The 24,541-nt window shown below is 40.1% G+C and overlaps 1 protein-coding gene across 9 annotated transcripts in view; it reads left to right on the top strand.

Moving 5' to 3' along the window:
- chl1a (cell adhesion molecule L1-like a) overlaps positions 1-24,541 on the top strand; it is a 77,854-nt gene that overhangs the window by 30,581 nt on the left and 22,732 nt on the right. For all 9 annotated transcript variants that reach the window (XM_074680550.1, XM_074680558.1, XM_074680557.1 and 6 more), the window contains exons 3-22: positions 720-828; positions 912-1,099; positions 1,239-1,361; positions 3,479-3,649; positions 3,950-3,988; positions 4,174-4,285; positions 4,378-4,559; positions 4,693-4,827; positions 8,059-8,196; positions 9,456-9,567; positions 10,346-10,512; positions 11,025-11,190; positions 11,668-11,798; positions 12,029-12,133; positions 14,217-14,414; positions 14,771-14,841; positions 14,929-15,151; positions 16,069-16,184; positions 23,227-23,431; positions 24,304-24,426. In XM_074680550.1, coding sequence (XP_074536651.1) covers positions 720-828; positions 912-1,099; positions 1,239-1,361; positions 3,479-3,649; positions 3,950-3,988; positions 4,174-4,285; positions 4,378-4,559; positions 4,693-4,827; positions 8,059-8,196; positions 9,456-9,567; positions 10,346-10,512; positions 11,025-11,190; positions 11,668-11,798; positions 12,029-12,133; positions 14,217-14,414; positions 14,771-14,841; positions 14,929-15,151; positions 16,069-16,184; positions 23,227-23,431; positions 24,304-24,426 — 2,814 coding nt within the window. The remainder of the gene's footprint in view (positions 1-719; positions 829-911; positions 1,100-1,238; positions 1,362-3,478; positions 3,650-3,949; positions 3,989-4,173; positions 4,286-4,377; positions 4,560-4,692; positions 4,828-8,058; positions 8,197-9,455; positions 9,568-10,345; positions 10,513-11,024; positions 11,191-11,667; positions 11,799-12,028; positions 12,134-14,216; positions 14,415-14,770; positions 14,842-14,928; positions 15,152-16,068; positions 16,185-23,226; positions 23,432-24,303; positions 24,427-24,541) is intronic.

Here is a 24,541-nt window from a genome sequence, read left to right as displayed (position 1 = left end):
GGTGAATCTAAAAGGGCCCCGGCTTTGTAAATGTTTCAGTCAAAGATCTAAACAAACTCCTGAAAAGTGACAGATTGAAAACAGAGGATTGGAGGAATGGGATTTGAACGTTTACTGACAAGAGGTCTAGTTTATATCAGCCTCTTTGGGTTGTTGATACGGACTATAAGGAACACGTGTCCGTCAAGGTGCTGGGTCTCAAAGACGCACAGGAACATTTTATGACATTTAGGTTTCAGTTGTTTTGTTAGTGGACTGTTAAATCACGCTGCACACACGATGAGTCAGTGCTTGCTGCGGTATAAAAGGTGCGCAACAGCGGGGAGAAAAATATCGAATTTTTCATTTTTCAAATCGTCCAAAAGGAAAAATTGGAATCAATCGCTATAATCGATATATGGCCCAGGCCTAAAGTTGTTTCATTTCACTTTGCTTCCTTTACCTCACTTTGTGCTCATCCTAAGGTTTGGTCTTCAGTACATATTTAATGTTGTGACTGAGAAACATCAAGCGGAGTTAAATTGTTAAGACCATGGGTATTGCACCTGAACTTTCTTTGTGTAGGCACCTTATTTTTGGGGTTATCCAGCGTTGTTTGAATCAAACTGTGCCATGTCACTGGCTCCTTAGCCCAGTATAAGAAGAAAAAAAAAAGCGTAGTTATAAAAGTTAACATTAAACGTTGCTGTGATCTTTCTGTGTTTGTCCTTAAATTACAGTGGAGCAGCCTCCAACCATCGTTTCCAAATCACCTCTTACTGTCATTGCACTTCCTCTTGACCCCAGTGTAACTTTGAGGTGTGAAGCAAAAGGCAACCCACCGCCACAGTAAGTGACGACAACATCAGCTGATTTGCACAAAACATTTTGCACGCCTGTCTTTAATTCACACTAACCCACTGCTTCAACAGGTACAGATGGACAAAAGACGGTGAAGAATTCATCCCTCCTTACGACACAACAAACAGAACAGACCCCACAAGTGGCACTTTTGTGCTTCACAATGAGCACCTCGTCCAGTTTCAGGGTAAATATCGATGCTACGCTTCTAACAAGCTCGGCACAGCCATGACGGAGGAGATCAGACTGATAGCTCCCGGTGAGTATCCTTCACAAAGAGGCTTTTCAACGAGCTGCCTTTCAACAGCTCCATTCACATGGATTTTCTTTTTACCTTTTCATGGTTTCGTGATAAGATTTACAGTTTGTTGAGTGTCTTATTTTTTTTTCCCTGAAAGGTAACCCAAAGTTTCCAAATGAGAAAATAACCCCAATTATTGTTGATGAGGGAGACCCAGTGATCCTGCACTGTAACCCCCCTGAAGGTGTTGCCCCACCAAAGCTTTACTGGATGTCTATAGGTAAGCTATGAAGGAACTGTACATGCATCTCATTTCTGTGATAAGCAGTTGAATAGCTCCTCTTGAAAGACATGACTGTGTAGGCACACCATGCCAATGAATCACGCGCTATTTCACTAAAGTCCCCTTTACAGGAAAGTAATTTTTTAAGACATTTTAGTTTAGGTGACTCAAGACCTGATATTTTCCAGAGAAGTCTCATTTTGTCTTTTCATACTCAAATTCTGCACAGCAAGAGATTTTCAGTCCTGAATGCCCTTTTAGCTCCTTTTGGTTTCAGTGTTTGTGATGAAGGTAGTGGGATGCTGGATAGAGCATGCAGTAGGAGGATGAGGATGAGTGTTAAGCCATTGTCGCTGATTCTTTGTTAACATCACTAAAGCATGTGTAGGGATGTTTCTGAACACCACAAAACACAACAACAGGAGCAAGCAGAAAAGAGAAAAAAGCTTGTGGTTAATGTTTCTGCATCCATACATCAGTGCATCCTGACTTAATGCAGACCTCTTAATGAAATAAGGGGAGAAATTTGGCCATGCACTCTTGCATACCCCTTCCGGTGTCTGGAATTTGTCAAGAGTGCAGTGCATGCATGGAAAGAACCTAAATATGTTTACCACAAAGTGTAGAAAAGAATAAACTCCCTATAGAAGAAGAAAACTTAGTTATTCATGTTTCAGTATATACATTGCAGTTCCAAGTTTTCATTTCTCTTTGTGAAGTTCTGTTTTTCCTCTGCACAGCCTCAGTCTGCAGTATCCTGGTTTCTATCACAGTGCATCAGGCAGCTTATGCAGGTTTCCTCACAACCAGGATAAGGGCTTTCTCAGATTACAGAAACCAGGATGTGATGCTTACATAATTCACACAAACTGGGGTAACTTCAAGAACCTGATCATAACCAGAATGTGAGTGGGAATGTAAACACACTTCCATGTCAAGGACAGACAACTGCAAAGACCTCAGAATGCTTGGTTGGTGCATGGAAGAGTTTCTACCTTGACCCACTCTTCAAAGGCAGGAAAATGTGGGTGTTATTGGCTCCTTTGAAATATTAAAAAAAGGCATATTAGGCACTGTGAGGCCTTGCCAGGTCATGAGTGACAAGCTGGTGAAGTATGGGCATATCATTGCTCTTGAGCCTTGCCTAGTTTGCAGCACAAATCCTTGAACTTTCTCAGAGGGGAGCTTTGAAAGAGGCAGGTGACCGTCCTTGCTCTCCACTGGCCATCAGTGTAGTCAGCAGTGACAAAAAGATGGACTGTCAGAAAAAGGTACACACTTGAGGCACACAAGTTTACCTCACATCAGAGCCCTTCTTCCCTCCACTGCCAGAGAAAATGATTTCGTCTGAAGTGCTTTGTCAATAGGGACTGAGTTTTCTGACCAACCTCTTGAGAACTCCTCAAGCGTCTCCCACAAACCTGTCTGATGTGAGAAAGTGAAATATATGTTTTTAGGGGCTCAGAAGGACCCAACACTGGCCAGGGTGACAGAGAGCACTAGGGCAAAATTCTGTTTTGAAATTCTTTGCAATGTAATCCTCGTTTTCACTCTTAGTTTTATACAGCTAAAAATATAATCCAGCTAAATATTTTGAATTCACACAACGAAATACAAATAACAATGACATGCATTTACAGAGAAAATTTGTACTCACAGATGACATTTATTAGTTTCAACACATATTTACTCAAATGCTATGAAGGGTTTTTTTTCTGAGTGGGGTTTGAACATTGAAAAAAGCAACTCAGGGCTACATCTTAAAGAAGCTTAAATTCTTTGAATGGGTTGAGTGTTGAATGACACTTAGTATTACTGACCTATGTCTTAAATAATGGCTCTATGTAAACCAAAACCTCTGTCCCATTGTGCTTGTAAGTTCACTGCTTCTATGCAAGAAAGCTTTTGGGTGCAATTTTGTTTGTGTACACCATCCTACTTTCTTATCTCATGACCAGGCTTTTGTTAAAATCTGTTTTGCATTTCACTCTTAGAGTGACCCTTACATGCCCTGACATATTATTTAAGATTTCTGTTCAATCAGTGCTTGCTTAAAAGCCAAAGTTGATCCGAAAAAGCATCTTTTATATATACACATAAATGCTCTCTTTCAGATCTAAAGCGAATTGAACAGGACGAGAGGGTTTCCATGGGCATTGATGGCAACCTTTACTTCTCTAACGCCTTACTGAAAGACAGCCGAAAGGACTACTGCTGCTTTGCTTCCTTCACTGAAATACGCACCATTGTCCAAAAAACCGCCATGGCTGTTGAGGTCAAGAGCTGTAAGTTGACTTTACAGAATGAGCTGTACCTCACAGATTTATCATCCAATCAACGGAAGACTGAGTTTCAGTGTATTTACTGTGGTATCAAAGATTTTTTTTTCAACTGCATCTACCAAGTGGCAGGACTTGTCTTGTCATGTTTATGCCAAATAGCATACCTGACAGCAAGGACAAATCATCATGACTAGAACCAGTGCTGTTGTATCTGGATTTGTTTTTCATTCCAATCAGACAGGTCACTGATTTTTATCACGACCACTTCCAGCATTATTCTCACTGTTTTGTTTTTCATTCCAGTAAAACCTGACAAAGATGCAGCTCAAGGCAGCAATACCAGTGAGTGATATCTACACATCAAAGTCTTTCAGGAGTTAACCAGAGCAGGTGTCTTGTAATGTGTAGAGCTGTCTGGTTTGTTTTCATATTGCAAAAAGCTGCAGAAACACCTACTTACCACACGCATGTCTGATTAATTACATGGATTTAAGACTGAGGAGAACTTTTCTCTGTGTGTTATGTAGCTCTGGCCCCCCCACAGAGGATGCCTGGCCTGCTGCTGCCCTCTGGTGTTCAGTCAGAGAAGGTGTTGCTGAAGGGACAGAGTCTAGAGCTGGAGTGCCTGCCTGAGGGATAGTATGTACATCATCAAAGCTGCATCATTATCCCTGGTTAATATGTTATTATACTCATGAATTATTATAAAATGTTGTTACTTCCTGTCACAGTCCCACTCCCAAGGTAACGTGGATGAAACTGGGAGAGGAATTACCTTCACGGGTAGAGTATAAGAACTTTGGAAAGCAATTGTCCATATCTGCTGTGGAAGAAAGGGATGCAGGGAAATATATGTGCTCAGCTAAAAACTCTGCTGGAGAGGTTGTCCACTACTTCGATGTCATAGTGGAAGGTAGGTCACCACCAGGAGTTAATTATGCTTGTACTTGCGGGTGCATTTGTTTCTATGTGAGAGAGCAAGCTGCTGACACAGAGATGGCAGTTGTTTGGTTTAGACCAACGCAGCTCTTCTTAACATCTCCCAGAGCCGCCTAAGTGGCTGACAGAGCCTCCTCAGAGCCAGCTGACTGTGATTGGAGCTGATGTTCACATCAAGTGCTCGGTCAGTGGAAAACCACCGCCAGACATAACGTGGAGGAGGAATGGCCAAGTCTTCAGTGGTGAGTAGGAACCACTCTAGCTGTGGCTTTATGGGTCTCATGGGAATTAGAACAGCGCAGCGAGCAGCTACACCAAATTACAATCACACCAGCCAGAACTCAAGTCCACAATCAGGGACACATTTCGTCACTCAGAAAACTAATCATTCAGATGCCTGATATCATTGGATGGTAGTAGTTAATGATTAAAACAAAAATGAATATTTGCCACAATTTTTATTTTATCATTTCTTCATACACACTAAAAACAGTTGGGCCAAGAATAAGCTGATTCGGGCTGTTTCATAACCCAACAGCTGGGTCATTTTAGCACCAGCCCAGCAGTAATAAATTTGAACCAGCAAGATGGCTTGCTCCATTTTAACCCAACACATGAATCAAATATTCAACCCAAATTCTGGGTCAAATTAATGGCAATTCTGGGCTGTTTCAATGACATGTATTTGAACAGATACACCCATTAAAAGGGGTGGTGTAATTCAGCTTTATTTTTGGACATATTTCATAAAGCTGTGGAGCACTGACAGCCAGTCCATGCTGTGAAACATGGACAATGGGTCCATGCTGTAAAGCACAGACAGCCAGTCTATGCTTGCGGATCGCAAAGGACCGATCCGTAGCAAGGTGTTTGGACATTTAACTCATATCATTAGTTGGGGATACAGCCTGTGTTTCCATGCGTGCACTAAAGTGCTGTACAGCAGACTCTCATATTCACCACATTCCCTCCTCACTCACGGTTACAAAACGCTGTCACAACAAAAAAAATACTTTGCCAAAACGGATATTGTAAAATATAAAGGAGCACTTATTTTGATGTAAAGGAGCAGTTATTTGAACTTTGGTTACAGAGTAATTTGTAATATTTGACTGAAAAGGTGCTGATATGTATGAGTGCTCGGTGCATGGAGCCTGGCGTGGTCTCTCATTGGTGGAGCACATCTGTTAACATGATGACATGATAACAATTGATTCACAAACAACCTGGGTCAGCCGATGTATGTTGGGTTAATGGATTTTTAATTCATCGCCTGAGTTGCACAAAAATAACCCAATAACTAGTAGTGGTTAAACATTTCATAACCCAGCCATTTTTAGTGTGTATATAGAATATTTGGTAGGTCCACAGGGCTTGAAGACCTCCGGCATAGTGCCGGAAATCCGGCGTAGACAAACCTGCCAGATTGTGAAATCCTGCAGGTCGGTCTGGCTGCCCTCCGTTGATTTCACTCGATCGAGTTCCGACTGAACCAGTCAGGAAAGAGAGGCGGGAGCTGCAGAGAGCAGCTCCCGCCTCTCTTTCACAAACAAGCAGCAGCGGCCCAAATCCGCTACGTCATACCGTGGCTTGATGCGTATTGGTCTATGATGAGTGTGACTGGCAGAACGATCGTCCAATATGGCACTGTCCGTCTAATTTGTCAGATAAATGTGCTTCGTGAAGAGAGTAATTAATGACGGAGGCGGAGAGCAGAAGCGGAGTAGCAACCCCTTATAATGAAGCAGTGATATTGAGAGATGTTTTTGGACAACAAAGAAGCTTGGCTTCAGAGAGCAAGTTTACCACGTAATCGGGATACCCGCTCGAAAACTGCGCCGCCAGCGAGTCTGTAATCACGCAATCGGGCGTGCATGGATGTATTTTTCATCCATGCGAATTTCAGTAAAACCGTCACTCCTACTAGCGACTTCGGCGGGTTGAATTATTTAATTGTAGTTTTCTGAAACGGCATCTGAAATACTAAACCCATTGCAGTATGAGACTACGACACCACAACTCCCACGAGCACTGCCTGCACACAGTGTTTGCTCATTGGTCCCTTCGCAAAGTCTTCTACTGAGAGGCGCCCCAGACGCGCTGGTCTTCACCCTTCGTCTCGGACACTGTGACAGCTCCCGGTGTTTAGCGCCTGATAACGTGTTTTAAAACTTCACTCGCGTCTTGTTTGCTCTCTATGGTAAACGGATTCTGGGATTTAAGTCACAATCTAGCGCCAAATATTCCGTAACTTGTTAAAAGTGAGGACATTTATCAGACGGAGCTCATTTAAGCTCACAGTGCACCGTTCTCACCAGTGACACTCACCTAGAGCAGGGGAGGAGGAGAAGACAGGAGCACACGTAGAGAAGTGAAACTGATCATAGATATGAGAAGCCGTAGGAACAGTATTTAAACCTCCTAATAAACAAACATTTTAAAAGTTATATGTAAAAAGTTCACTCTGGAAATAGTGTAAACAAACCAAATCATTCTAAATAAATGAAACTTATGGTCCAGTGTGACTTATGTAGGCCTACGTTATTTTCGTCTTCATGACGCATTTTTTTGACTGATACGACCTCAAAAAATGTATGACAGTACTACGAAGTGACTTGTAGTCCAGAAAGTATGGTACTAGTTTATTAGTGAAAAATTGCTGTTGTAAATAAATATTAAAGTAGACAGTGTTTCTAGAAAGCTTTTTCAGTTTAGTTTTTATTTTTTCAATTAATCTTCAACCTTCACAACTTTCATTGAATGCAATATTATGCTCCTCCTTTAATTACTTTGTTTCAATAGTCTGCATATTTTCATATTTAAGGAGCACAACCATTTCAGAGCTGAATACTTGATTTAGGTAGTCTTTATTTGAGTGTGCACAGGGGTCATTTATATTTAAAAAGGTTTTAAATCTATTTCAGGTAAACTTTAGCATTTCATCATCCGTCTTGATCATATCAAACATAATTATCCAACAACAAAATTGTGGACCCTACCAGAAGCGATGGCCACAGGTACTTATGCTGTATCGCTGACTGACCGTTTGTGTGAACAAAAAATTAGTGTTACTGTGTTTAATGTTGTTTTTATTATTATTATTATTATTATTATTATTATTAAAAACAAATCTAAACGCAGTAAACCCCCCCCCCCCCCCCCCCCCCCCCCCCCCCGCTTTCAGGCACAGGATTTTTTCCTGCTTCAAGCCCTGGGTCCATAAAATGTTGGTTAAAATGCCCTTCAGATAGACATACTTGTTGTGATTACAAGTTAGTTTTTCTCTGACCAGCCCCACCTTAAACTCTAAGGTGGAGAAAAGTTGCAAATGTTTGCATTTCTGAAGCTTGAACTTAAGTTAAACTCTCTGAACTTCAACGTGTTAGCATTGTGTGAGCCTAAAGTCATGTTTCATGTACTCAAGTATTATCCTTCTAAATCTGTTCAATGCTCTGTCGTTATGTTGCTGTCAGATGACTCAGACAACAGACGAGTGCTTGATGACACTGTGGTGCTCCATAATGCCACACCAGAAGACAGCGCTGTCTACCAGTGTGAAGCCTCCAACAGTCATGGCAGTGTTTTGGCCAACGTCAACATCATGGTCATGAGTGAGTAATACAGCAACATTTGAACCCAACACATGAAGTATTCACAAGACTCACTTGAATTGCCAAATGTTTCACTGGTCCTTCAGATTTAAAGGTGGTTTATTTCCTTCACACATAGAGTTATATCTTCTCTAAAAAACTCTTTTAGCCTATGATGATGCTGGAGAAATTCGCCCTTGGGTGTCATTTCAACCGTGACAGATAGCGACATAGCATGACAAACATTTTTTCACCCTTCAATCAACCAATTTTGTCTGACACATTTGCTGCTGCTTCATCATGTTTTTGGCTGTCAGAAGCAGAGCTCTGCCTCTATGAATAAAAATACATGGCATCCAAATCTGAGCAGCTCCAAGATTTTCTGCAATTTATATCGCTGTATTCCCGACAACTTGAGATGTTTCACTGCATGTTGCTCTAAGCTCTTAAGAGCTTTTCACTCCCTGAGCAGAGAGGTCTGACTGGATCTCGTACGCCTTTATTGAGTACTTTTTTATCTGAAGCGCTTTACAATTGTCCTCTTATTCGCAAACACTCACACATCAAGAGCAGTGCAAAGCAAGCAAGCCACAGGACTGACCACTGGGAGCAATTTATTCATTCAAAGCAGGGGATTTAACTGGTCAGTCCTCTTGAGGATTTGGAGCTCAAGATATTTTGCAGTCGCTCGTTAGCATGGTTTTCTGTTTGCTCTTTGTTTATGTGAGTCACTGTCTCGAGGAGTGGATGTTTACCAAATAAAGAGGCCCACATAGAAAAAACGTAAACTTTAATGAGCGTGTGTAAGTCCCTGCAACATCTCTGTCTCGTTTATACCTGGCTGTCTAGAAAAATGCAGATAAAACTCTGCATTGTACCATTATCAGTGAATTCTTCAATGATTAATATGAGAAAATGGAAGCTTTGATAAATTAGAGTAAATGACAATTTACTTGATAAGAAACAACCATAAAAAACAGTTTAACAGTTTTGCATTTTAAATAATCTACATTTCCACCATTGTTCTGTAAGACATAACATATTTTTATAGAAAACTGTGACTTCTCATGTTTCAGGTAGTTTGTACTGTTGATTGTGGGGTTTTCTTGACTTTAGAAAAGGATAAAGTGCTACAAAAAGCTGTTTTACTTGTGCTCTTCTCAGAATTATAAGTGTTTTTTTTCTGTCCTCTGCACCTTTTCCTCATGAAGGAAAGTGCTGTGGACAATAACTTGACATTTTAGCAGGTCTAACCTCCTTCTGCTTTCCCTTTCTCTTAGATTTGGCTCCTCAGATTTTGACAAGAGACAACCAGGAGTACGCTGTTGTAGTGGGAGGAGACATCGTCATGAACTGCAGTGTTTTCGGCTCTCCTTCCCCCTCCGTCTCATGGTAAGTGCTTAGCAGGGAGGGCTGGTATTATTCTTGGTGACAGCTGACAGTGAGAAGTTTCACAGAACATTTTGACACGTATTACTGTAAGACGGAAAAAGTTCACACCTTCATGCTGCCTGATGTGCTATCTTACGGTAACAAAGTTTTTTGTGCGTTTGCAGCACTGTTCCAGTGATTTCTGTGGATTTTACAGGTTTTTGTGCAGTAGTCAAAAGTATAACCCATACAGAAAACCATGCAGCAGTGACTCGTTATATTAATTCCTACACTGCTTCAGGTATCTGCCTGTTTTAGTCTGATGTCGACATGTATGTCTGTTTAATGAGGTAATCCTCTTCCATTTCTTGAAATTGGGCTAATGAAATCCCATTAAACACCACCACAGCTCTGCTACAGCTGCACAAATGGGAAATAGGATCTTAGACAGAGCATGACAAAGCGCTCTTGAGTTTACAAAGACCCTTAACATTTTAGGATATGTCTCTTGATTCTGTGAAACAACACATTTGATCACTTTTTATGCATTTTTAAAATGAAAAATCAAAGCAAAGGATTGAATTTCAGTGAGTTTAATCATGCAGTATATACCTACATAAATAAACTGTATTAAATATTGGATCATCCTCAACAGAGTTAATGTTAAGTGATAGCTGTACAGACTTCTTGACCCTAATATGATCCAGGTCATATAAGGTACTAATTTATGACTTTATGTAATAAATTGTTTTTTTTTTTCTCTTGGTAATTGAGTTGTTTTGACTCTTCTCTCTTCTAGGACCAAAGACGGGACCCATGAAACGCTGCGAAGTGAGCGCTTTACTGAACAGGAAGACGGATCTTTAAAAATCAGCAATGTAGAAAAAGACGACAGTGGAAACTACGTGTGTGTTGCAGTCAACACTGAGGGCAAGTCAGCTGTTATTGCTGCGCTAGATGTGAAAGGTACGCCACTGACATGACTGACACCATGATTTGTCATTACACAGCCATTTCTTAGAAACAATTTCCAAGTAGTTAACATGTGAATTGATCCTTTAAAATGAATGTAAGTGTGACTGTTCTACATCTAACCCATGACTTAGCTTTAATAGGTCATTTGTTCAGTAGACTGTTGGGCTGGTGTGCAAAACTACTCAAAATCAATGTGCATTTTAAAAGTTGTTGGTCTGTCTCTGTATGGTCCTTAAAACGTGCTTGTGCTGAGTAAAAAATAATATCCAAGCATCCAGACTTTAGATAATGTTTTTAATTGATAAACAGATAGGGCAGAAATGATAATGTGGTAGAAGGTATTTAGTAATCAGAAGTCATGGACATCTCTCAGTGCAATCATGAAAAACACTTGAGAAATATCAACAAATGTAAATTTGCTTTACTCCTATGATAAATCTATGAAGCAGTTTATCTTTTTTTACATTTTTGGGCTTTTTTCCCTGTTTATTTTCTATTTTTAGACCTCACTCGAATAATTAATCCACCTCAGGATGTGGAGATCATCAGTGGGACCACAGCACAGCTGATATGTCAGGCAGAGTATGATGAAAGCCTGCAGGGCACTTTTCAGATGGTATGGGAGAAGAATGGGGAAGAGATTCCACTTTTCTCGGAAGGGAATTCAAGGTAGGTGGCTGTGGTTGGATCGTGTCTCCATTAGTTTCCAGGTGTGCTTGAGTTGAAGATTTGTTCAGTGTCTTTATTTTGATGCCGATGCTTAGAAAAGGGATGGAGGTAGGAGAAGGTGCACAACAAAATCCCCAAAGCATTTTCCTTATCATAGGAGTGAAGGGGCAAAGACAGGAGCTGTTTTGGGCTTTTCCCGCCACATGATGAACCACTTTTTGTTTGTTTCAGAAACATGTTAAGGTTTTGATAACAGCTGTTGGACAATGAGTTCAATCTTCAAACAAGTGCTCTAAACTGAATCCAGGGTACAACTATGTGCCTTTTTATGGTTGTGACTTTGTGCAGTGAGATATGGATTTTAAAACCTAAGACAGTGAAGCAGTTGTTCAGCCGTGGTGAATTGTCATTGACACACTGAGAGCGTTTGACTTTATTTAAGTAACTTCACATACGAATTCACACAATTTCTTACAGGTTGAGGTACTCAGCGAATGATGGCATGCTGCAGATCATGAATGTTAACTTGAGTGATCGAGGAGCGTACACATGCATTGCAAAAACCAGTCTAGATGAGGTCAATGCAACCGCCCTGCTCACTGTTCTGGGTAAGAGAGTTCTACATGATCGTATAGAATATAATTTATTATTGATTATATACAACTGGAAATGCCTTTTAAACATATATGATACAGACAGTGACATACATATTTTAAAGGAGTGTGTTACATTGTGGTTAGAATCTCATTATCATGATAAACCCCCCCATAAGGTCTGCTTAATAATTCAAATGTTGTTGTTGAACATTTCAATTCTGAAAATCATATTTGCATTGCAGATGTTCCTGACGCTCCAAGAAATGTTGTGATATCTGAATTTGGTAATCCGAGGAATGTTACCCTGTCATGGGTTCCTGGAAATGATCACAACAGCTCTGTAGCAGGTAAAAGTTAGTGCATAAGAAAAGGAGAGTGTGAAGCCTGAAAGGGAGGTGAAGTAGCAGTCATGCTAAATAATGCATCAGAAAAGCACTCAGTCAAAGATCAGCAGCGGTCACCAGTGTTCTGTTCAGTGTTGTGATTGCAGATACACTCAACAATACACTCAAACAGTCAACACATTGAACTCATTATTATTTAGTTATTGTTTAATTATGAACAATCATGCTGGTGTTTATCTTGTCTGCCTGTGCCAAATCTGGGCCAGCCCTAAGAAACACCCAGTCAGAGTAAAATACAAAGAAAACAAATTCCAGCTTTATTTCTCAGTAAAGCTAATTATGTTCTTCATGCTGTAGAGGCAGTCATCAAACCAGCCTTTTAAAAGGAAAAACACACCTCCCTGATCAGAAACTACCCATGGTCCTGACACTGTGTCATCTGAATTTTCTGTGAGCTAAATCACATTTAATTTAAAAACATGATAGTGATTGATCTTACATGCTAATCCTTAACATTACTAAATGATGTCATGTGCTGAGGAGGATGGACAGAGTCAGCAGCTGCAACTCTTGACTGCTTACTTAAGTTCTTTAATATGTGAGAGCTGCAAATAGCTGTGAAGTCGTTGAGTGCTGATGATTCTGGCAGGAAAGCTGGTGTCTCATTTGTGCTCCATAAAGAGACCAAATTATTTTTGAAACTAAGTGGTAATGAGGTTTTACATCAAAGTTTTCTCTTGTAAGCTCACAGTGTTTCAGGCTTTGCTGTGTATTTTCTTCTTTTAATCAAAAACTGGAATAGACATGCTAGGTGAAGATCTTCTGTTAAACTGAGATCTGTAGATGTTTTATCCGTTAAATTGAACTTTTAGTAACTGGCGTGATATTACTTTTGAGGCCAGCTCATTTAAGAATTTTATTTATGGAACATGCAGTCTGGCTCGACACCAGGTGGATGTGTTTAAGTATTCATTTAATGTAATTTATATGCTATGGAAAATGCCAAAAGCTCTCGCTGTGATTGGAATCATTCCCTTGTTTACTCATTAATTATTCTTCACATGATAAGAAAGTCTGTTGGCTAGATGACTGATTTATTCAACGCACATGATCATTCACTTCTTGAACTGCTTACAGGTGCAGCATTTTCTTTTATGTTATCTTGTTTGTGTGGATCTTACAGTGAGGAACTATGAAGCTATGCAGTATAAGACATTTGATTAAACAAAGATTGGTAAAACTGCAATAATCTGAGTTCTATTGACCTCCTTAATTAGGCAAGAAAGGGATTGTGAAAACTGATGTATATTATCTTTAAGGATAAGATTTCACATTTATTATAACACACTGTCACACATCCAGTAGCTGTGGAACAACATTATTGTTTATTTGGAGTTGTGTTTTTACTTTATGCAATTTCATCCAACACTGACTGTTTGTCAGCTCTAGTTTTGATCTTTACTTCACCAATTTCTGAGGAAAATAAATGTTGAATCGTCCCTTCTCACACCAGTGAGTTATTAACTATGTTTGTCTGACATTTTCTTGTTGAAGCTGGAAATGTATGAGAGCAGGGAAAGTGAACTTCAGCAGAAAAGTTGGGAACCAAACAGAAAAACAATGAGCTTAAACTTCACTGTAAAGCTGTCAATAGCTGAGGAGCATCGGATTTTTGCTGATTATGAATTCCAGTATCAGGAGGGAAGTAGCAGAACCCAGCACAAGGACTGGAAGCAAGTCTAAGAATTGTAATGAGAATTGTATTGTCAGATGAAATCCTCCAACTGTGTTTCTAAGCTGATCTACTTGCTCCTGACTCCAGTCAAATTTAATACAAAGACATGATAGTGAAAGAAATCCTCTTATAGCACACCAACTACAGAATGTAAACTCTTCTTTAATAAGAAATTTGAAGTTATCTCAGATAGGTTTTGAAATGATGTGAATCCTGTGTTGTGGATATTCTAGCAAAAATGTTGGGTAGCTGCTCTTTTAGCTAGACACATACTTGCTCCCATAGGAGTTATAGTCGTTTTCCTATGCTTGTGAGTGAACGTGTACTCTCCTGTATCTTTCATGAACACAGAGTTCATAGTAGAATATGAGGAGAGCCAATGGGATCCTGGTAGGTGGAAGGAGCTACAAAAAGTCCCCGGTAACCAGGCAACAGCAGAGCTGGCACTACATGGACACCTTAACTACCAGTTCAGAGTGTATGCTGTTAATGCTGTGGGACCTGGACCCCCTAGTGAGCCCACTGAGAGACACAAAACACCCCCTGCTGGTGAGACTCGCTCCCCTTAATTAACATTTTCCGCTGCGGTTATCTGTTGATTGTGAAAGCATGCAAAGTTTTAACATTTCCCTTGAAACGCTCACAGAGATGTCATGTGGAGTGAGTGGGCTTTGCCACAGAACTGTGTAGTGGTAGGGGGTTGTAGATATTTTTGGATCCTAGCGCCCTTTATGCTGTTAAGTAGCTGAAGTACAAGTTGCTGCAGAACCCTGACATTTATGTTAAAATGAATAAAGGAATGAGGATAAATATATGTATTAAAGCAGTCAAAGGTTGTAGATGAAAGCAGTACTCTTGATATGTTTAAATTTGTTAAATTGTACTTATGCACAATCTCTCCAAAGCACCTGATAGGAACCCAGAAAATATCAGGATTCATGGACACTTTCCTCATCAGATGGGCATAAGCTGGGAGGTACGAGAAAGGTTATATTGTTGTATATGTCATACTCCAGAAGCCTTATTAAAGGTTGCAGCTCATCCATACACTGGTATGTTACAGCCACTGTTGCCAATAGAACAGAATGGCCCAGGTCTGGAGTACAAGGTGAGCTACAGGAGGCTCGGGGTGGAGGATGATTGGACTTCACATTTGGTCAACAGACAGACCTTTGATGTGAAGAACACATCCACTTTTGTCCCCTATGAGATCAAAATTCAGAGCAGGAACAGTCACGGCTGGGGACCAGAACCTAAAATTATCACTGGCTACTCTGGAGAAGATGGTGAGTCATACAGTTCATATTTCTGTCTTTGATTATTTGATGTTGTATGTGTGCAACTTTCTATTCTCTCTGTCACTTTGTGTGAAACTTCCCAGAGGCTGAAGTAGCTCATGAAGCTCTTGTTGTTCTTTGTGACTTACTGTGAACTTTTTGTGTTATCATTTCCCGCCCTGTCTTCAGTCGTCTTTTGGCATTGTCTGCGGGAAAATGTGTCAGGTTAAGTTACTTCCTATTTCCCATGATTTTGACCCTGTGCTGGTGTGCAGTTGAGACCCCTCTCTCTCTCCCTCTGAAAACAAAAAAAAAAGAGGAGGAACTTTACTCACTCCAGCAGGTGGCAGATAACCTTTGTAGAGCAGGTGGATGTCAAATTTCCACTTCAGACTGAAGCTGTGGGAGACTTGACAGATCACCAGGAACCTTGTGATTTAGACCTACTGAGGCACAGTGTCTGAACCGCTCGCTAGTCTCTGCTATGCTTCTCTCCTTTTCGTACCACCAGTAAAGTAAAATGTAGAGCAGAATATACGAAGAGCATTTCCATCCCGTGTTTGAGAATGTGTTTGCCTCTTATGCAGAAGAAAATAAAAAGATCTTTGAACAAAGATGCCTCATTTGGTATCCAGCTAAAGGTGTATTTGTCCACATTTATGCTGATCTAACAGCAACAGTGTTTGTGTTTATGATGCTCACCAGCATCACATCTTCTCTGCACAGCCTAAATCAAATGAATGGGCTCCTCTTCCATTTTTGTCCTACAAAGAAGACAAATTGTTTGCTTCTGCATCTTTTTATTTAGTTTCTTGTCAGATTTTTCTTCCACACTCTCTTGTTGATTGTTCTAAGGAGTCTCTGCAAAGATAGCCTGTTGTTCACAGAGTGTCTGTATTCCTAACCTTCCTCTGTGTTTTATTCAGTCCCCACTGCAGCACCGCGGGACGTTGGAGTGATGGTGATCAACACAACTGTTCTGAGAGTTAACTGGACCCCAGTTGCACACGCCACAGTCAGAGGTCATCTCGGGGGCTACAATGTAAGTTTTCATTGTTCTTAAGACTTTCTTCTTCCAGCCTACGCTTCTCACTAAAAACTTTCTGTGCAACACAAACTTTAGACAGCAATAACTCCCAGTGATGGATGTTCTACAACAGTAAAGATAATATTCTGTATTCTAGTGTTCTCAGGCTCGTTTAGTTGCATTTCAGAGCTTTAGCTGGTTAGTTGATCAATACACTCACATTGTTATTAAGCATTGAGGTCTAGGTTTTCTAACAAAGAAGTTGCATGTTACTTCACTTTGGGACATTTGTATCTGCTTCGTAAAAAATCATATGCTCATCAGTTTGCTTAGAAGGATATCCCTGAAAGCAGAGCTGCTTAAAAAAAAATATGATATTATGTGTTTCAAACGTTTCTCATTTTGCTGAAATGTCTTCTTTACAGCCTTTAAGGATACATACGTGGTAACCATAATGCTTTGTTCCCATTAGTCCAGGGGACTTTTTCAAAAAAGGCCACATTTTCTCTTGTGAAAATCGCCCAGAGCCATCAGCTCTAACTGAGGTATTGCACGTTAAAGTGATATATGAATTCTTTATTTGTTAACAGCTTGTTTTAGAAATTTCAAAGAAGCTACAGATTTGTGAAATTAAACCTTAGCTGTCCCTCAATTATTTCATGTAAGACATTATTTATCTGCTGTGATACATGCTGCATAGACATCAGCACACTCTGCTTCTTCTTCAATAATGTTCTCCATTAGTGGGTGATATGTGAAAAATATTTCAGGATCCTTTTATGGTAGGATTCTTTTTCATCATATTTAAGATTATTTTGACCCCCCCAAAAGATATTTTTAGCCATAAATAATTGTTATTCTGCTTTCTGGACAATCAATATGCTCCACTTTTCACTTTTTCTGCTCTATCTCATAGCTGGTCTTGTGTCCTCTAATGCATTTTTTTAAACTCTTGTTTATTATGAAGTACCTTCCCACATCATGCTAGACACTTCATTGAAACACGTCAGCTGTAAGAGGTCATGAGTTTCTGATGAATGTACCAAGCTGTAGCTTTACACAAGTAGTCTTATTAACAGGCTTATAGGAGTTTTTGAGAAGTTACTAGATAAATGACAGCCGCAAGCATCAATGAGCAGGCCCTCGGCCCATGTGGCTGTCATTTCATGCTGCACCTTTCATCGACAATATGCGTTGAATGCACAAGCCAAGATTGGAGCTGATCTAATGAAAAACCTAGGACTAGATTGTTAAATTACAGGGATGCATGGTATTGGATTTTTGCCGATATCCGATATGCCAATATATCAAAACCCCTTTTTGGCCAATACCGATACTGATAATCACAAGTATGTTTGTTTTTTTTCACTGTAAAGCAAGCTAAGTCTATCCTGTACTGGAATTTATATGTTGCTCTTTAGGTGACGGTCTTATTGCTGTGAATGCAGCAATGCATTCACAGTATATGTTCTTCTGTGACAAAAAAATTTATTCTTCTTCTTCTTCTTCTTCTTCTTCTTCTTCTTCTTCTTCATTCTTCCGCCCGCTTTTTTGGACCGCTAAAACTCAGGCAAACTTCAACCGATTTTCACCGTTCAAACTTCAAAACGTGTGTTTCAGTTGGGACAAGGGGGCTATGACTCTTCAGACACTTTTCACAAATACTTTTCGAGATATTTCAGAATTTGTGCGTTTTTTGGTCTCATAGAGATGAATGAGGAATTTTCAAAATTTTCTCCTTTCAGGACATTTTTTCAGCCTGCTTCAAACGCTCCTCATTCAGTCATACATTCAGCTACAAACTCCATTCAAACTTTAAAATATTAAGCTACCTTTTGGCTTCATTCAGTTGGTTTCAAATGTTTCCTAGCATTCATAGTTTCTTCACAATGACCCTTCAAAGGTCATGATGCATTTCAGCTCTTCGAGCCGTTTTAACATTGGTGTGTATTGGACGGAATGTTTCGGCTTAGAGCAGGGAGAGGGTGAAACCAAACCTGAAAAATTTCTGGGTAAACTGCTCTTTTGGTCACAATGTTCGCTCCACATAGGCATTTTATATATCAAAATGGAGGAGGGCTTGTCCTGCTTCTGACAAAGTGGTTTTTAAAGCAAAAGGATGGAGCACTTTTTCACAAAATGGCCAACTGTCATGAGAAGTTAAAAAAAATCCCCATATACCTCCATGTTAATTCCTGAGGGGTTTTCTCAGATATCAGTAAATTTTCCCTCATCTATCTATCGCTCTCGTGGGTTCGTTTCTTGACCTTCATGCATGAAATTTAGACGGACAGCTTCCTCTGGGTCTCAGGATTCCTACGGTGTGTTCATTTTTATTCTAGCCCTCACGGTTTTGGCAAGGTGACAGGAGATTCGGACTCTTGCTTTGCCACAAAATCTTCATAAGATTACAGTCACAAGGGCAAAGTTGTGCACCTGCACCTGCTGCCCTTGACGAGCTGGTCACCGTGGTAACCTTTGATCTCATGCAGCTGTTTATAGTAACTCATCAAAACATTCAGGAACAAAGACAAGCATGTGTGTGTTAATTTATCATTGATCACCAATGCAAAATCTGGCTTCAGATAAGCCTCAGCAGACAGGTTTACATGATTGAACACACACACACACACACACACACACACAGGGCAGAAAGTATCACACTTTAACAGCATTTGACTTCCATTTCCCTGAGTCAGCTCCTTATTTTCCTAGATTTTTTTCTTTAAATTTAAATTCCTTCCTTTAATTTCTGAATTGATTCAGCCATTCAAACTTTTAAATCCAATTTTAGATTACACTGATTCATGCTTCATGTTCATTCTTTTTGTCAGAATTGCAAGCACCTTTACACCCTGATTTTAAAGGGAATGTGTTGGGAATAAACAGACTCCACCAGCTCTCTGATGGCAGTTGGTAAACAATGATCACCATGGCAACATCTGGCTTCAGATGGGCCTCAGCCTACAGGCTTACATGGTTAAAAAACTCACACACAGGACACACAGGATTACATTTTAACAGGGTTTAAGAAAGCCGACTTACATTTACCCTCAGTCAGGTCATTATTTCCATCAATGTTCTTTAAAATTTGATTTATTCCTTTAATTTTTGAATAGACGCAACCATTTCAACTTTAAATTTCTTCATCCATTCCATTTATTCGGCCATTCATTTCCTTTCATCCAAGAGTTCATGGCAGGCTAATTCAGCATTCTGCATTAGCAGTTGAGCGCAAGCTTTTACAGGACTTCTTAAAACAATTTTCAGACATATCCTCAGTCATTCATGTTCAGCATTCTACATCAGCAGTTGAGCACAAGCTTTTCAAGACTTCATTCAACCATTTTAAGACAAATCTTCAGTCATTCATGTTCAGCGTTCTGCATTAGCATTTCAGTGCAAGCCTTGCATGACTTCATTCAACCATTTTCAGACACATCTTCAGTCATTCATGTTTAGCTTCTGCTGTAGCATTTCAGCATGAGTTATTTAAGACTTCATTTAGCAATTTTCAGACATATCTTCAGTCATCCATGTTCAGCATTCTGCATTAGCAGTTCAGCGCAAGCTGCTTCAGCATTCTGCATTCACAGCGCAATTTCTTCAGAAATTGCTTTTCTAGTTTGTTTAAGAAACACACATAAAACAAGACAAAAAACATTTGATTTTACCATGAATAAGAAATGTATTATTTTTTCAAAGTCAAGACATTCAGTATTGAAATACAGAAAAATAATTTCTTTAGATCACATGAACTTCAAATGTATAATGCATTTTTAAACATAACCAAGTTGCATTTGATTATTTTAGAGCTACTGTAACAACCTGGTGACAGACACAGAGCTCTGCAGTGCAAATAAATGAAGTGCTACATTTTATTTAAGGAGCTTATTTTTCAGATGGAAAATAATAATAAACCTAGCTGAATAGCACCTTGTCGGCTGTGCATATCGGCAGAAATTTTCATATCTGCTGATACCGATAAACATGTTTTTAAGCTTTTATCATCCGATACCGATATTGTGCCGATAATATTGTGCATCCCTATTAAAATATGTACCCTATAAATAGTCAAAATCCTACTTTTAACCCCAATTTTTGAAGTTCCTTTTTGGAATTCACCATGGCTTTAAGAGTTTTTTGTAGGTCTTGGCATTATAATTATGCACAAAAAACTTAGGCACAAAAACACTGAATTCATAAAGCTTCTGCTGTGACTGAATTTTGTGGCATGTTAATTTAAGACTTTAAGCGCATTAAAGGCAGGCAGTTTAGGGTTAAATTGGCAGAAAGAATAATAATCCTTAAGTTTTCAAGAAAGCCTTTGCCGTACCCGTGGTTGGCAGGCCCTTACTAGATAAATTAGATAAAAGCACTTGACACAAAAAGTGTCCATGTAAACATAATTCAAAACATGAACATGAATGCATTGTAAGACAGAACCTATGAAAATAGACCTCAGGCTATGGTTGGCCCCCACATATTCATGCAATAATATTTTACCCAAGGATCAACTCTGCTAGCTCAGTCAAACCCTGCCTGATGCTGCTTGTGCTACACAAATATCACTTTCGGTTAACCCAGTAATAATAAAAGGGTATGGTGTGGATATGCCATGTTGAAATGCGCCCTCACAGAAGAAGGTGACTTTTGCTGCTCCATGCTCTAGAGATTACCCCCACAGTCCGGCCACAAGCAGCAGATAGAGGCACGCCACTAGACATAAACAACAAAAGGCAAATAGCTGATCATGTAAACAAACCCTCCTGAGTTCAGTCTATGTGGGTGTGCCCTACACCCACAGGATGGAGAAAAGCAACCTTTCTGACTCCTCAGATTTAAGAAGAAGGGGCAAAGGCTTAAAATTAAAAGGCATGAAGCTAAAGGCTACAGGGATAAACTCAGACATTTGTACACATCCAGGCATAATGTAAGCCCAGGGCCATCTGAAGTGAACTTGTGGGATGCACAATGAAAACATTAAGGTCTTCAACAGATCTGTGGAGGTCAAACGAGAAGCTGTGCAGTCTTGTGTGAAAAATAAGTTCATGTCTGTAAACTCTGTGGGCTGAATCAGGGGCACAAAAAGTAACCAGAAAGAGAGAATTGGCTTTAATCCCTGCTATTGGTGGGTTTCTTTTAAAAGCAGTTTACAATAACATGAGTGCTTGGCATCAACTCATCAAGGCCAACTTGACAGATATAACAAAAAAAGACCTAATTAATAAAAAAGGAAAAGTTCTAAAGATACAGTATAATATTCAAAATAGATTAGTAGGAGTGAATTCCCTGAGACCACTTCATAAATGCCCTCCACTCTCAGCTTTATCTTTCTCCAGTGGATGATGCCCTCAGACTCTTTATTACAGCTGCCAACACTTGTGGGAAAACTGTACGCTTTGAATTTAAACTCTGGTAGATAGGCAAAGAACTGCCACAGTCCTGGATGTGGATAATTCACCTTTTTTTTTTTTACCTCTGAGTAAAGAAGTCCCTTCAGGGAAGAAACTGCCAGGGCCTCGCTGACAGCATGCTCACTATCTCCTCATACCATGTCTTCCCCAGCTACCAAGGGACCACCAGGTCCGAGGACTTATACTTCTAGAAATCCTTCTCAGTAATAGGCTGTATTTTCTCCTTGGGAAAGTGGATACCAGAGTGTATTGGGCCAACCATTCCAAGGGGTGCGTTTAGGTCTGCCATGGAAAGGACAGGAGCAGTGGGTATTTGCCCCCAAAGAGAAGAGATCACATTTCCCTCTGCTCATTTGTTCCAGGCTAGTGTGATACTCTCTCAGAAGTCACCACAATGGAGAGGAGTCTCCCCACAGGTTCAGGTGGCTTGGGACAGGGGTTACTATTAGAGACTTAAAAAGACACTCCACCACAGCAACAGATGGCAAGAGAGAATAAAAGGGAGGCAAATGTCTCTTCTCACTTTTGTATAATGAAAACCACTCTTGTCCTGATCAGAAGATGCTAAATACAGGGCAATGCCCAGAATCCCCCAGCTATGCCTTTGAAGGCAAACTTAAGAAATAGAAGTCAGGAAGAAGTGCTTGATGACATTTAGCATTTTTGACACCTGTTGTTCCGATCCATCACCACACGATGGACTCATTGGCAGCAACAAATGAGACAAATAATGTCTAATTGTTACAGGACACTTATCATGCTCTAAATGTGTTTTCCTTTGAGAAACTAAACCCATGCTGGTTGTTAAGGTCTTGCTCCAGGCAGAATGACCTCAGTTGTGACTTGATCATTGCAGCTTTAACTCCCAGGAGCCTAAACTTGCAGGTGCAGCTACCCTTTAGAGGGAAGTCTGAGAAACTGCAGGCTGGCAAGTGTTTTAGGCAGCTTGGATTTTATATTGTGTCAAGAAATGATTCGCAGAGCCTCTGGCTGTGTCTTCTTCAGCATACTTCACCAGGGTGGCACCAGGTAACTGTCAAAATAAGCCCTCCACAGAAATAGGCTCATCCTAGGAAATGGTTCTGTCCCGGTCTGGATCTTCAGAGTGTCAGAAATAGGTGCCTCTGTGCCTCGACTCGAAAGTGCCACACTCACATGAGCAGTAACAGTGGCTAAAACTAAGAAATGACTAAGTGCTGGAGGTAAAGATGTGTATGTGGGATCGTGTACCTGTGAATTAGGTTTTCTCATTTAGTCCATGCTGGGAAGTGAAGTCTAAAAGTTCTTGTGTGATACAAAGTGAACTCATTGAAAGGGAACTTTTTGGATCCTTTTTTCTTTCATTCAGCCTGTCACCTGTTGAGGTGTTGCCATTAAAATCAAGTAGCTGGCAGAGTAACTGTTTAAAGTGGCAATTTATCACACACTGTCACTGCAGGTAATTGGTATAACATTCTCAGATTCATGGGTGATATGTGATGTCAGATTTCAGGTGCCTCATTACAGTAAAAGGCAGACATAACTTTCTTCTCCTACTTGTTTGGTTGTGCTGCTGTTTCCCTCTGTGCTTCTCGTTCTCTCCCTCTGTTCTGTGGCTTGCTCAGACTTGTTCATTTTTCTCCATTACTTCCATCTCACAGGTTCACTGGTTGAGAAAACGAAGTCTGCTGAACCCCAGTAAGATTCTGAATGAGCGACACTCCCTGTCTTTCCCCGGGAAGAGGAAACACGCCATTGTGCCACAGCTTGAACCTTTCTCTGAGTACACACTCACTGTCAACGTTTACAATAAAAAGGGCAATGGGCCCAGCAGTGACCCGGTCATCTTCAACACTCCAGAGGGAGGTAAGATAACACACATGTACACCACATGTGTTTCTTTATAGGCTCCGAAAAATGTACTTGAGCTTTGAGGAGCTTAGAGAAAAGCACATATTGTGCTTTTAAAGCAACTCAGACACAGAACAAAATGTTTTACTAAAGCTCACTTTACACTTACATTACTGTCCATTTCCATGCAAATGTGTCTGGCTTATTGGTGCTTTACTCCCATGTTTGTGCTTCACAGTGCAGAATAAGAAATGTGCTATTTTGACAGTTGTCAAATTTATCTGTCATAGGAGGAAAACTTCTCTGTGCTCTCCTCAAATCTGAGTTGAAGGGATTTATCCAGCAGAATGATTTGTGACGGTAGAAGTAGTTTTGAAAATCGACCATGTCTCGGTGTGATTTGGACACCACTAGTGCACTTGCACTGACAACAGACCCATCACTGTTGTAAATATTCAAGATGAAAAACATGTAGCATGTTATTTGTTCATTATGTAAAAAAAAGAACAATAATAATGAAAATACCAACATCAGACAAAGATGATAATTTTTACGTCTCGCCATGCCTTGAGGGAAGCTTTAAATTATCTGCAGAACAGTGTTCAGTCTCAGCAACAGAACTGAAAAAAGAAGTCATTTGTGATTCATAAAATCCTTGTGAAAGGCTGCTGTGTGCTCCAGCACTGTGAGGGGAGAAGGACACCTTAAAGATAGAGACTGCATTATGCTCCAGCAGTATGAGTGTCTCTCTTTGAGTCGTTCATCATTGGAAGATAAAAGCTTCAAGAGAGAAGAAATAAAATGTCATTATTTGGATAAATCAAAACAATAAGCTGCAAACAAATTATGGATTTACAAAACTTGTGACAGTATTTTTCTTTTCAAAGTTCCTCAGCAGGTGCCCATCCTGACCGCCTCCAACGCTCAGGCAGACTCCATTAGGTTGGTGTGGGGTCCACCGCTGGAAGCAAATGGCATCCTCACTGGTTACTTCCTGCGGTACCATCGTCGTAAGTACATACCATGAAAAAATGCTCACTGATTCAACAGTTTGGACCTTTGGCTCCATGAAAGACTTGTTAATGATAAAGTTGCTCTAACACTGTTTTTGTAATGGGAGGCATT

The sequence above is a fragment of the Halichoeres trimaculatus genome, unplaced genomic scaffold (genome assembly GCF_033239565.1).
Source record: "Halichoeres trimaculatus isolate MK-OKI-2021-1 unplaced genomic scaffold, fHalTri1.1 fHalTri1_scaffold_11, whole genome shotgun sequence".
Lineage (NCBI taxonomy): Eukaryota > Metazoa > Chordata > Actinopteri > Labriformes > Labridae > Halichoeres > Halichoeres trimaculatus.
The sequence above is the reverse complement of the archived record's forward strand: the minus strand, read 5'-3'. Positions and strand labels throughout refer to the sequence as shown.